Here is a 12,090-nt window from a genome sequence, read left to right on the forward strand (position 1 = left end):
TAAATGTTTGAAATTATTTTTTCCTGTCAACCAAGAAATAACGTAAGTTAAGTAAGGCTCCACCATTCCAAAAAAACGCGCTCGCTTGATGCTAATGTACGTCGGCTTTGCTACTGATTAGCATTAGCGATTTTACATGGCGATTGTAACAACTCCAAATGTGTTAATGAAAACTACAACTAAGGTACATTTGTGTTAAAAACAAACAAAGCTGCAATATTTCATTCAAAAACATCCGAATTTATATTTTGACGTGGAAATGAATGTTTGAAAACACTCAAAAGACATGAATGGATTCATAACTAAAAAGTTGTCGGGTTTTACCGTGTTTTTGTTGACACCCGTGACAGAGTTAAGAGAGGAAGTCAGTTGGAATTGGGACACTTCCATTGGAAGTGTGCAGGAAGGTGACTTCTTCAGAGTGCAGAGTTGATCAAAGAAGTGGAGTAATTCTCAGTCTACATTCATGCATGCTGTGGTTAGGAAGTAGCATGTACCAACAAGTCAGCGGTGATGTGGACTAGTAGCTAAACATCTACTCAGCCTTACTGCAATGAACAGACAATGGCTGTGACCGTCCCAGGTGCAACATTCCATGCTAACCAAAAAAGCCCATCACCAAGACCGCTGGAGAACAGACATGCAAGGAGAGATTTCCAACACTGAGCCAGCCTCACACTGGCTATACACAGTAGTTCCACCACTAATCATGCAGTTAGGCTACATGGACTTACTCATGCCGGTAGATAGCAGTGAGCCTCATTCACACACCACTATTTATGTCACACCATTGTAAACAGTGCACCTATATTGCAGAGTTTGTGAACTCTTTTATGGCGTAGTTCAGCAAACTCTGGAATAAGATAAGCAATCAAAAGGAAAGGTTTACAACAGCAACACCTGCAAAAGAGGAGAACTTCCAGACAGCGCTGTCTCAAATAGAAGTGTCCAGCCTTTTGTCCATACAAGAGTGTGGAAACACACAAAATAACCCAAGACCAGCCTTTTGTTTCTTCAAGCCCATGCACCATAAACACAGACTTCTCCATCACGCACCACCACTACTACACTAAAGTACAACAGTGCATGCAACAAACTACGCTGGGATTGGTCGTCACTGGCATGCATGAGTCGGGTAGAAACACAACCGGCTAAAAGCAATGCAAGGACAAGTCAGTTAAAGTGACTCGCTCAGGATCTGTTCAGCTTGCTGATTGACTGAAGGCGGAGCAGGTGGAGGATGTACCGGTGATGCAGGCAGCGGTCTTCTTCACACACACACACACACACACCCAAGAAAAGGGGGAAAAAGCCAGCATCGTCCACCATGCAAGAACTACACACACACACACACACACACACACACACACACACACAGAGAGAGAGAGAGAGAGAGAGAGAGAATCAACAGTCAGCCCATGCACAGCTCTGGTCCTAGGGTGACCTGGGTCTACAGGTCCAGTCAGATAAGGCTGCCTTACGTCAGCACATGCTTCAGTTCCAAATAAAAACACACTTCAGGAGAATCACAAAAGGTAAGAATTAGGCCTGGGCTGATACATTTTGCTCGACGATATATTGACCTACAAATGAATAAATAAAGGATATGATTGCCATTATTTTTATGGGACAAAGTTAACCACTGATGTAATAATAATAATAATAATAATGCATGTATATCCTTTCAAATACAATAAACTGGTATTTTTTGTGTGTTTTGACATTGTAATTGGAGTGAAAAATGTGAAATAAAACAATACAATGTACTTTTTCTTGCACTTAAATAAAAGGATAGCCAAAAGTAATCAAATATATACACAATCATAACAATAAATAAAATGGCTGTATATAGTATTGTCAAACAAAGTTGCACTTCAATACTGAACATGCAGGCTGAGGTGGAAGTAAACTAAAGTGCAAAGTAACAATAGAAATACTACACTTTAAAGCAGACCTGGACCATTCTGACTTTCAATGCGGCCCGCCGGACTTTGTACATCTTGATAATAGACCTTTAACATCTTAACTGTAGCCGCCATTATGATGTGCAGTGCTGTTTTTAAATGAGCGTTTGTACATCATGATAGTAGATAACTGTAGCCGCCATTATGATGTGCAGTGCTGTTTTTAAATGAGCGTTTGTACATCATGATAATAGACCTTTAGCATCTTAACTCTAGCCGCCATTATGATGTGCAGTGCTGTTTTTAAATGAGCGTTTGTACATCATGATAATAGACCTTTAGCATCTTAACTCTAGCCGCCATTATGATGTGCAGTGCTGTTTTTAAATGAGCGTAAGTCTTGAACTATAGAAAGTATTTCAATGGTTGAAATCTGCACTTTTGAGTGTTCTAGAAGTTATTGCGGTGATCTATGTCACAGCAGCTCAGACCAGGAACAAAGCAGAGTGGGCGGGGCTTGTTTTCAGAGCAGCCAGCCCCAAACGCATGTGTCAGGAACAGATGCGGAAGCAGATTTTTACAACTAATTTATGCATAAAAGTGATACTATATCATATTGTAGGTGTTTATTACACTTTGCATTCATATTTTGCTGTTTGTTACATTTTTGTTGTGTTTGGTTTGATTGTAAAAGATACACAACTATGGAGGAGCTGGTCTGAGAAGTAAAAGATGTTCATATGTTGTTAATATTCAGTCTTTTATTGATCATAGTTAATTCTGTAAATCTCACTGTCTTTATTTCCGTGTACATTCTGGGTGTCCCATTCAGTAAAAAACTGTAAAATTCAATTTTTTTGAGGTGTTCGGTCATAATTTTTTAGAACTCTATGGGACATTGTGACTTTGGTATGAGTGCTCCTGGACAAAACACACATACTGTAAAACACAATTTTATAGCTAAATGTGTATATATAATTTATACACCTTGGCCCCCCCCCCAGACACATTTTTTTCTGAATGTGGCCCAGCTCTGATTTAAACAGCTCAGATGCAAAACTAAATGAAGTATGGCAGATTCTGAGTGAGGAACACCGACATGACAGCACTTTTTAAAAAAAATGCTACTTTTATAAGAGTATTAAATGGCAGCATGTTTTGTTTACACTGACCTGGCTTGTTCACCAAATGCGAAGTCTTTGCACATTTGGCAAACAGACTCCTGTGTGTTGACAGTCTCATCTTGCTTCAAAGGTTTAAACTGAAATATTCCCACATTGTGGCATTTGGTTTTGTAATCATTTTTGTCCATTTTAGCTGCTACATGCTAACTCCTTGCACCGTGTGATGCCAGCGACGCTGCACAGAGTCAAAAACACTCAATGACGACAAGTTAATTCACCCCCTACTTTTCATTCCACTATGGTTGTCCCCATACCAATATGTTGGTACCGGTACCAAAATGTATTTTGATACTTTTCTAAATCAAGGGGACCACAAAAAAATGTAATTCTTGTTTTTATTTGAACAAAAAATGTTAGGGTACATGAAACATATGTTTGTTATTGTAATTTAGTCCTTAAATAAAATAGTGAACATACTAGACAACTTGTCTTTTAGTAGTAAGTAAACAAACAAAGACTCCTAATTAGTCTGCTGACGTATGCAGTAACATATTGTGTCATTTATTTCATTATGAGGGACAAACTGTAAAAAATTATTATTAATCTACTTGTTCGTTTACTGTTAATGTCTGGGAGGGGCACAAACTGGTACTTTTTAGAGGCGGTATAGTACCGAATTTGATTCATTAGACTTAGACTTCCTTTTTATTGTCATTCAAATGTGAACTTTACAGTACAGAACACAATTTTGTTGCATTAGCTGCTTGTAGTGCAGGATAAAAGAGCAATAAGATGCAGGTATAAATAAATAGATTACTGTACATATAAATAATTGCACTTTTGCATATGCATCCTTGTTTATGGATGTATGTTATATTGTCTTTATATTGCAGCCAGTTAATCCATTTTTGGGGGGAATTGAGGGGATTATTATGATGCGTTCAAGAGTCTTACGGCCTGAGGGAAGAAGCTGTTACGGAGGCTGCGGAACCTCTTTCTAGAGTCCAGCAGTGCAAAATGAGTATCGCGGTACTATACTAGTAGCGGCATACCGTACAACCCTAGTACAAATGCGTGTAGCTGCGAATGCTCTTGAAGCGGGTGATTTATCGACGCTGGAATTTTCATTGATTGGTGAATTGAAAAGGGAATATATCGGCCCAGGCCTAGTAAGATTGAGGACTTCCGTAAAGTGAACATGCTGTGATTCCTAGCATGCCGCCGTTGCACCAGGAGCCAGGAGCTCGTCAGAAGCACTGAGCTGCAACATCAGAAGACGGTACACTTGGGGAGAGCATCCCACAGCAATCTACCATGCATTATCCCTTCACTGCATTCCCCTCGTGCCAACCACAAAGACATCCTTCCAACTGTGGGGGGAAGCTTGTATCCATGTGGCCACGCGAACAAAGCAGAAGAGGGAACAGTTTCAAGAGGGGAAAAAAACTGCTGCAGAGGAAAAGTACCCCAGCATGCCTTATGTCATGTGTTCTTGCACCCCCAATCATTCTCACCACAAAAGAAGGAAACATACTCTGAGACATTAAAAGAGGTATTACAGAGAACCAGGCAGTGGGATACTAATGGGCGGCATCACGCTAGCTGTGGTCCTGCAGAGTTAAGAGGACAGAAGAGTGCAGAGTGGACACAGACAGGAAATTACCTCAATCTTACGACCTTCCACCAAAGTGCCATGGAGCTTTTCCCTGGCTCTCTCTGCCTCCGCGCTGGTCTCAAACGTCACAAAGCCAAAACCCTGCGGCACACGGCACGGGTCAGGGAGGTGTGGCCCACGTGCACCCTCATACTTCTCCTTGTTTAAAGCAGGGGTGTCCACACTCTGTCTACTTTTCAACTGACCAAGTGGAGGATCATTCATAAAAATCATTTATTTTGATTTATTGATGAAAGAACACGTTTCATGGTAATACAATCTTGTTGAACATTCCTTTCTTACATGAAGACAAGAATATACACTACCGTTCAAAAGTTTGGGGTCACCCAAACAATTTAGTGTTCGAGCCTTCATTTCTAAGAACAAGAATAGACTGTCGAGTTTCAGATGAAAGTTCTCTTTTTCTGGCCATTTTGAGCGTTTAATTGAGCCCACAAATGTGATGCTCCAGAAAGTCAATCTGCTCAAAGGAAGGTCAGTTTTGTAGCTTCTGTAACGAGCTAAAGTGTTTTCAGATGTGTGAACATGATTGCACAAGGGTTTTCTAATCATCAATTAGCCTTCTGAGCCAATGAGCAAACACATTGTACCATTAGAACACTGGAGTGATAGTTGCTGGAAATGGGCCTCTATGTAGATATTGCACCAAAAAGCAGACATTTGCAGCTAGAATAGTCATTTAGCACATTAGCAATGTATAGAGTGTATTTCTTTCAAGTTAAGACTAGTTTAAAGTTATCTTCATTGAAAAGTACAGTGCTTTTCCTTCAAAAATAAGGACATTTACATGTGACCCCAAACTTTTGAACGGTAGTGTAAGTTGGTGTATTATAGGGTTGTCCCGATACCAATATTATGGTACCAGTATCAGTACTTTGATACTTTTCTAAATAAAGGGGAATGTCATTATTGTCTTTATTTGAACAGAAAATGTTAGTGTACATGAAACATATGTTTATTATTGTCATTTAGTCCTTAAATAAAATAGTGACCATACTAGACAACTTGTCTTTTAGTAGTAAGTAAACAAACAAAGACTCCTAATTAGTCTGCAGTAACATATTGTGTCATTTATACACCTATTATTTTGTACACATTATGAGGGACAAACTGTAAAAATTGGATATTAATCTACCTGTTCATTTACTGTTAATATCTGCTTATTTTCTGTTTGAACATGTTCTATCTACACTTCTGTTCAAATGTAATAATCACTTATTCTTCTCTTCTTTGACACTTGACATTAGTTTTGGATGATACCACACATTTAGGTATCAATCCGATACCAAGTAGTTACAGGATCATACATTGGTCATATTCAGAGTCCTCATGTGTCCAGGGACCTATTTCAAAAATGAAAAAATATTTTGTGATGCTACATAATATTGATGTAATCATAGTAGTATGGACTAGATACGCTCCTGTACTTGGTATCATTACAGTGGATGTCAGGTGTAGATCCACCCATGGCATTTGTTTACATTGTGACGCCGGTGAGCTATTGTATCCTCCTACGGTGTGTAGTGAAGCATGTTTAGCTATTCCTCGTCCTGCAGTGATAATGGTACTTGTAATAAACATACTTTATTTGTCGCCATGGAGACGAGGATTAGTGATTTAGAAGTAGCTAAAATACCGCTGACTGCGGATGTATGTTAGCTGCTAGCTAGCTAGCCATGTGTTAAAGCAGCTCTTCCTGAGGGTGTTTCAGTGTTATAACTTCACCTTTATCTTGACTTTTTACACCAAAATGCGTCCATTCTCCCTTTTCTGTCTACACACTGTGTCTGCTTGTAAGTACTCTGTGTGTGTGCGTTGCCGTAAAACCAGCAATGTCACCACGTGACGACGCGCCGTCTTTCCTGTTAAAAATAAATAAATATGGGGAACCGGTACTTTTCAAACAGAGTATAGTACCGTTTTTGATTCATTAGTACCGCGAAACTATACTAGTACCGGCATACTGTACAACCCTAGTGTATTAGCTGATTGTGATGACTTGCATTGATTGGAATCAGACAGTAGTGATGATAACTTGCACATTTTCAAATGGAGGAGACAAAAAGTCCTCCTTTCTGTCCAAGTACCACATGACAGTGCTTGCTTTTTGTTTGTCCAGCTTCCATACTCCTTTTTATACACTTTACAAGAAATACATTGGCGGCAAACTCTGTAGCTTGCTAGCTTGTGAGCGCTAGCTTTCTAAAACTCAAATTTTGTTCGCGCAGGCAGAATAGAGCAGGGCTTTTATTGTGAAGACAGGAAATGTGCAGTCGGTCTTTAGAGTTTTGACGGCAGGTACGGTTGAAATAAAAAGTGTTTCTGGCCTTCCTGTCGGTCATTTTTTCTTAATAATGATGTGGCAGCAGCCAGCGTCATCTCACAAGACCCTCTGGTGCCATGAATGTCGATCACGTGACCAAAGTCACGTCTCGGTGAAGATTGATGAGTTTTAGGTCTATTTTTATACCCTCCACCATCCACCTAATGGCCACCCCTGCTTTAAATGCATTCAAGGCCTTTCTTTCTGAAAAGGTTTAGAGGAAAATAAACATTGCGGTGTTGAGATCAGGTGGGTTCACTTACCTTTGATCCCCTCTCATTGAAAATAATTTCTACATCCAGAATCTTGCCATATTGCTGCAAAGTAAGCAAAAACAACAACAACTGAGGTGTAGTTTCTACCTTCCTCACACAAGGGGTCAGTATTGTACAACATACACAGTCAAAATATCACACATTTCCAGATCCATACCCCAAACATCTGCCTTAAATCAGGGTCACGGAAGCGGAAGGGGATGTTTGAAACGTGGAGGCGTTTGGGGGCCCCTTTGGCCTCTGGTGAGTCGGCTCCAGAACCGGCCGAGGTTCCCCCGGTCACGCACTGCAAGCCCACCTCTCCCTGGGATGTCTCCTCAGGCTTGGCCTGTGGTGGTGGACGGAACAAGAAGAGGGACTGAAGAACTGCAGTAGTAACTACAACAAGCAATGCTAACAACACAGCTTTACTCTCTATACACACATTTAAATGGTTGGCATAACAAACTGCAACACAACCACCAACAACTACTGTTTCAAATCATTTTAACAAACATATCTTCCGCCCGATTGTAGCTGAGATAGGCTCCAGCGCCCCCTGCGACCCCGAAGGGAATAAGCGGTAGGAAATGGATGGATGGATGGATTTCTACATCACCAGGAGACTAAATCCGGCCTGGGAATGACAAGTTCAGTTAAAAACTCGGGTGACAAACATGTTTGAAGCAAGTGCTGTGGTTGTACAGAAGAACTTGGCAGATCCCTGCACTGGCATCTTGTCCTTGCTAGCAATGTGCTCCAAACTTGCGATATACAAACCCTGTTTCCATATGAGTTGGGAAATGGTGTTAGATGTAAATATAAACGGAATACAAGGATTTGCAAATCCTTTTCAAGCCATATTCAGTTGAATATGCTACAAAGACAACATATTTCATGTTCAAACTCATAAACTTTATTTTTTTGTTGCAAATAATAATTAACTACATGGCCTTTCCTTTTAACAACACTCAGTAAAGGTTTGGGAAGTGAGGAGACACATTTTTAAAGTGGAATTCTTTCCCATTCTTGCTTGATGTACAGCTTAAGTTGTTCAACAGTCCGGGGGTCTCCCTTCTGCTATTTTAGGTTTCATAATGCACCACACATTTTCAATGTCTGGACTACAGGCAGGCCAGTCTAGTACCCGCACTCTTTTACTATGAAGCCACGTTGATGTAACACGTGGCTTGGCATTGTCTTGCTGAAATAAGCAGGGGCATCCATGGTAACGTTGCTAGTGTAAAAGCTGTATGTACCTTTCAGCATTAATGGTGCCTTCACAGATGTGTAAGTTAATGTTGCTAAGTTTGCTTAGTTTTTTTTTTGTTTTTTTTGCTCCATGCTTTTTTAACCTGTAAAGCACTTTGGTTCAATCTAAAAGTTGTTGAAAACGTGCTATATAAATAAAGTTGACTTGACTTGACTTGACTTGACTAAGTTACCCGTGTCTTGGCCACTAATACACCCCCATACCATCACACATGCTGCCTTTTACACTTTCGCCCTAGAACAATCTGGATGGTTCTTTTCCTCTTTGGTCCGGAGGACACAACGTCCACAGTTTCCAAAAACAATTTGAAATGTGGACTCGTCAGACCACAGAACACTTTTCCACTTTGTATCAGTCCATCTTAGATGAGCTCAGGTCCAGCGAAGTGTTTCTGGGTGTTGTTGATAAATGGCTTTGGCTTTGCATGATAAGAGTTTTAACTTGCACTTACAGATGTAGCGACCAACTGTAGTTACTGACAGTGGGTTTCTGAAGTGTTCCTGAGCCCATGTGGTGATATCCTTTACACACTTATGTGGCTTGTTGACGCAGTACAGCCTGAGGGATGGAAGGTCACGGGCTTAGCTGCTTACGTGCAGTGATTTCTCCACATTCTCTGAACCCTTTGATGATATTACGGAGCGTAGATGGTGAAATCCCTCAATTCCTTGTTGAGAAATGTTGTTCTTCAACAATTAGCTCAGGCATTTGTTGACAAAGTGGTGACCCTCGCCCCGTCCTTGTTTGTGAATGACTGAGCATTTCATGGAAGCTGCTTTTATACCCAATCATGGCACCCACCTGTTCCCAATTAGCCTGTTCACCTGTGGGATGTTCCAAATAAGTCTTTGATGAGCATTCCTCAACTTTCTCACTCTTTTTTGCCACTTGTGCCAGCTTTTTTGAAACATGTCGCGGGCATCAAATTCCAAATGAGCTAATATTTGCAAAAAATACCAAAGTTTCTCAGTGTGAACATGAAATATCTTGTCTTTGCAGTCTATTCAATTGAATATAAGTTGAAAAGGATTTGTTGTATTCTCTTTTTATTGACCATTTACACAACCTGACAACGTCACTGCAGTTGGCTTTTGTAGTTGGGCTTCAGTAGCAAAATAGTTGGGTTTCAGTGACTTGTTTCTAAAACTACAAATCCATTTTGATACAGACAGAGCACTTGGCAGCCTACTCAGCCATTATTTTGCCAGACTGCAGTAGGAAAATGAAATGTTCCTTGGAGGTTTGTTTGGAATTGTGGCGATTGTAACTAGCAGCAAAACCTTGGACAGGACACAGTGCTCACTTTGTTGTTGGTGGTGTCTCCATTAGCGTCAGCGCCTACCTCAGCTGTGCCTTGACCCCCGGCAACAAACATGGCCCCAGGGACGAAGTCTGTCCCCGCTATCCCGTTCTGGGGAGGCGGTGGAGGAGGGAACGCTGCGAAAGGCTGGGCCACCAAACCATCCTGTGCTCCTGTTGAATCCTGAGACCCCTGCAGGACAGATTTAAAGAAAGTTGATGGTTAATGCACATGTCCATTTTGTTTTAATAGTGCCAGATCCCAGGCAGAAGTAGAACATGCTACACATCTCAATCTTCCTTCTGCTTATAGACCCCGCCAGCTGCAGTCTCTGCAAGGAGTGTTTGCAGTCAGCCAACCATGAAATATTTACAACAAACATGCATTATTAAGATAGACAGTAAGTGATACAAATATGCTAATGGGAATAAATATGGACTGTGACAAGTTTATGTACCAAACGTAAAGCTTGAGGTGTTGAAAGTATTAATACTTGTCTATGTTAGGGATGGGCACTATATCCTGTCATAAATCACGATAAAAGCAGGGTTGTACCGCTACCAAAATGTATTTCAATACATTTCGATACTTTTCGAAATAAAGGGCACCACAAAAAATGTCTTTATTGTCTGAGCACGCTCAGTGGAAGGCTCAGACTCCCAAAATGCAACACGGAACGACACAGGAAGTCCTTCATACCGACAGCCATCAGACTGTATAATGCATATGTTCCTTTTTGACTGTACTTAAATGTATAATAGACTGTATTTATATTATTCACATGTGAATAATGCTGTATAATAGACTGTATTTATATTATTCACATGTGAATAATGCTGTATAATAGACTGTATTTATATTATTCACATGTGAATAATGCTGTATAATAGACTGTATTTATATTATTCACATGTGAATAATGCTGTATAATAGACTGTATTTATATTATTCACATGTGAATAATGCTGTATAATAGACTGTATTTATATTATTCACATGTGAATAATGCTGTATAATAGACTGTATTTATGTTATTCACATGTGAATAATGCTGTATAATAGACTGTATTTATATTATTCACATGTAAATAATTCTGCATAATAGACTGTATTTATATTATTCACATGTGAATAATGCTGTATAATAGACTGTATTTATATTATTCACATGTGAATAATGCTGTATAATAGACTGTATTTATATTATTCACGTGTGAATAATGCTGTATAATAGACTGTATTTATGTTATTCACGTGTGAATAATGCTGTATAATAGACTGTATTTATATCATTCACATGTGAATAATGCTGTATAATAGACTGTATTTATATTATTCACATGTGAATAATGCTGTATAATAGACTGTATTTATATTATTCACATGTAAAAAATACCTAAGTGTTTATTGTGAGCGAACTGTGGTGCTGAATTTCCCCCGAGGGTCAATAAAGTACTTTATATTCTATTCTAAATAAAATAGTGAACATACTAGACAACTTGTCTTTTAGTAGTAAGTAAACAAACAAAGACTCCTAATTAGTCTGCTGACGTATGCAGTAACATATTGTGTCATTTATACACCTATTATTTTGTACACATTATAATGGACAAACTGTAAAAATGGATTATTAATCCACTTGTTCATTTACTGTTAATATCTGCTTATTTTCTGTTTGAACATGTTCTATCTACACTTCTGTTCAAATGTAATAATCACTTATTCTTCTCGTTTGATACTTTACATTAGTTTTGGATGACACCACACATTTAGGTATCGATCTGATACCAAGTAGTTACAGGATCATCCATTGGTCATATTCAAAGTGTGTCCAGGGACGTATTTACCGAGTTTATAAACAAACAAAAAGGGCTAGGTGGGGTCTGCCCACACCCACACACCCCCACACACCCCCCCACACCCCCCCCCACACACACACACACACACACACACACACACACACACACACACACACTCACACACACACACGTACATTAGCCAATGGAGCAACACCCCACAGCATTTTTAGTTACAGCAACTGAGATGCTCGGTCCCTCTCTTCTTCTCAACCTATTGACCACTGTTTTGCCAGCTGAGGATGAAACCCATCTGCACTTTTCCAGGAAGGCATCAAAATGAAACAAAGTGTGAAAATCTGTCATTGAAATGAGTGAGGAATGAAGGTGACTATTAACTGTGTCACCTAGGAAACCTGAGAAGAGATAAGAAGTAGTGTG

The 12,090-nt window shown here is 39.7% G+C and overlaps 1 protein-coding gene across 17 annotated transcripts in view; it reads right to left on the reverse strand.

Annotated features, from left to right (window-relative positions):
* The window catches only part of LOC133642656 (RNA binding protein fox-1 homolog 2-like), a 127,633-nt gene that overhangs the window by 58,070 nt on the left and 57,473 nt on the right, over positions 1-12,090 (reverse strand). For all 17 annotated transcript variants that reach the window (XR_009824571.1, XR_009824573.1, XR_009824576.1 and 14 more), the window contains exons 3-6: positions 9,896-10,045; positions 7,459-7,629; positions 7,290-7,343; positions 4,692-4,784 (exon numbers count right to left, since the gene is read on the reverse strand). Coding sequence is in view for 2 of the 17 variants with exons in the window: in XM_062036994.1 (XP_061892978.1) it covers positions 4,692-4,784; positions 7,290-7,343; positions 7,459-7,629; positions 9,896-10,045 (468 nt within the window). In the remaining 15 variants the exon portion in view is untranslated. The remainder of the gene's footprint in view (positions 1-4,691; positions 4,785-7,289; positions 7,344-7,458; positions 7,630-9,895; positions 10,046-12,090) is intronic.

The sequence above is a fragment of the Entelurus aequoreus genome, linkage group LG25, assembly GCF_033978785.1.
Source record: "Entelurus aequoreus isolate RoL-2023_Sb linkage group LG25, RoL_Eaeq_v1.1, whole genome shotgun sequence".
Classification (NCBI taxonomy): Eukaryota; Metazoa; Chordata; class Actinopteri; order Syngnathiformes; family Syngnathidae; genus Entelurus; species Entelurus aequoreus.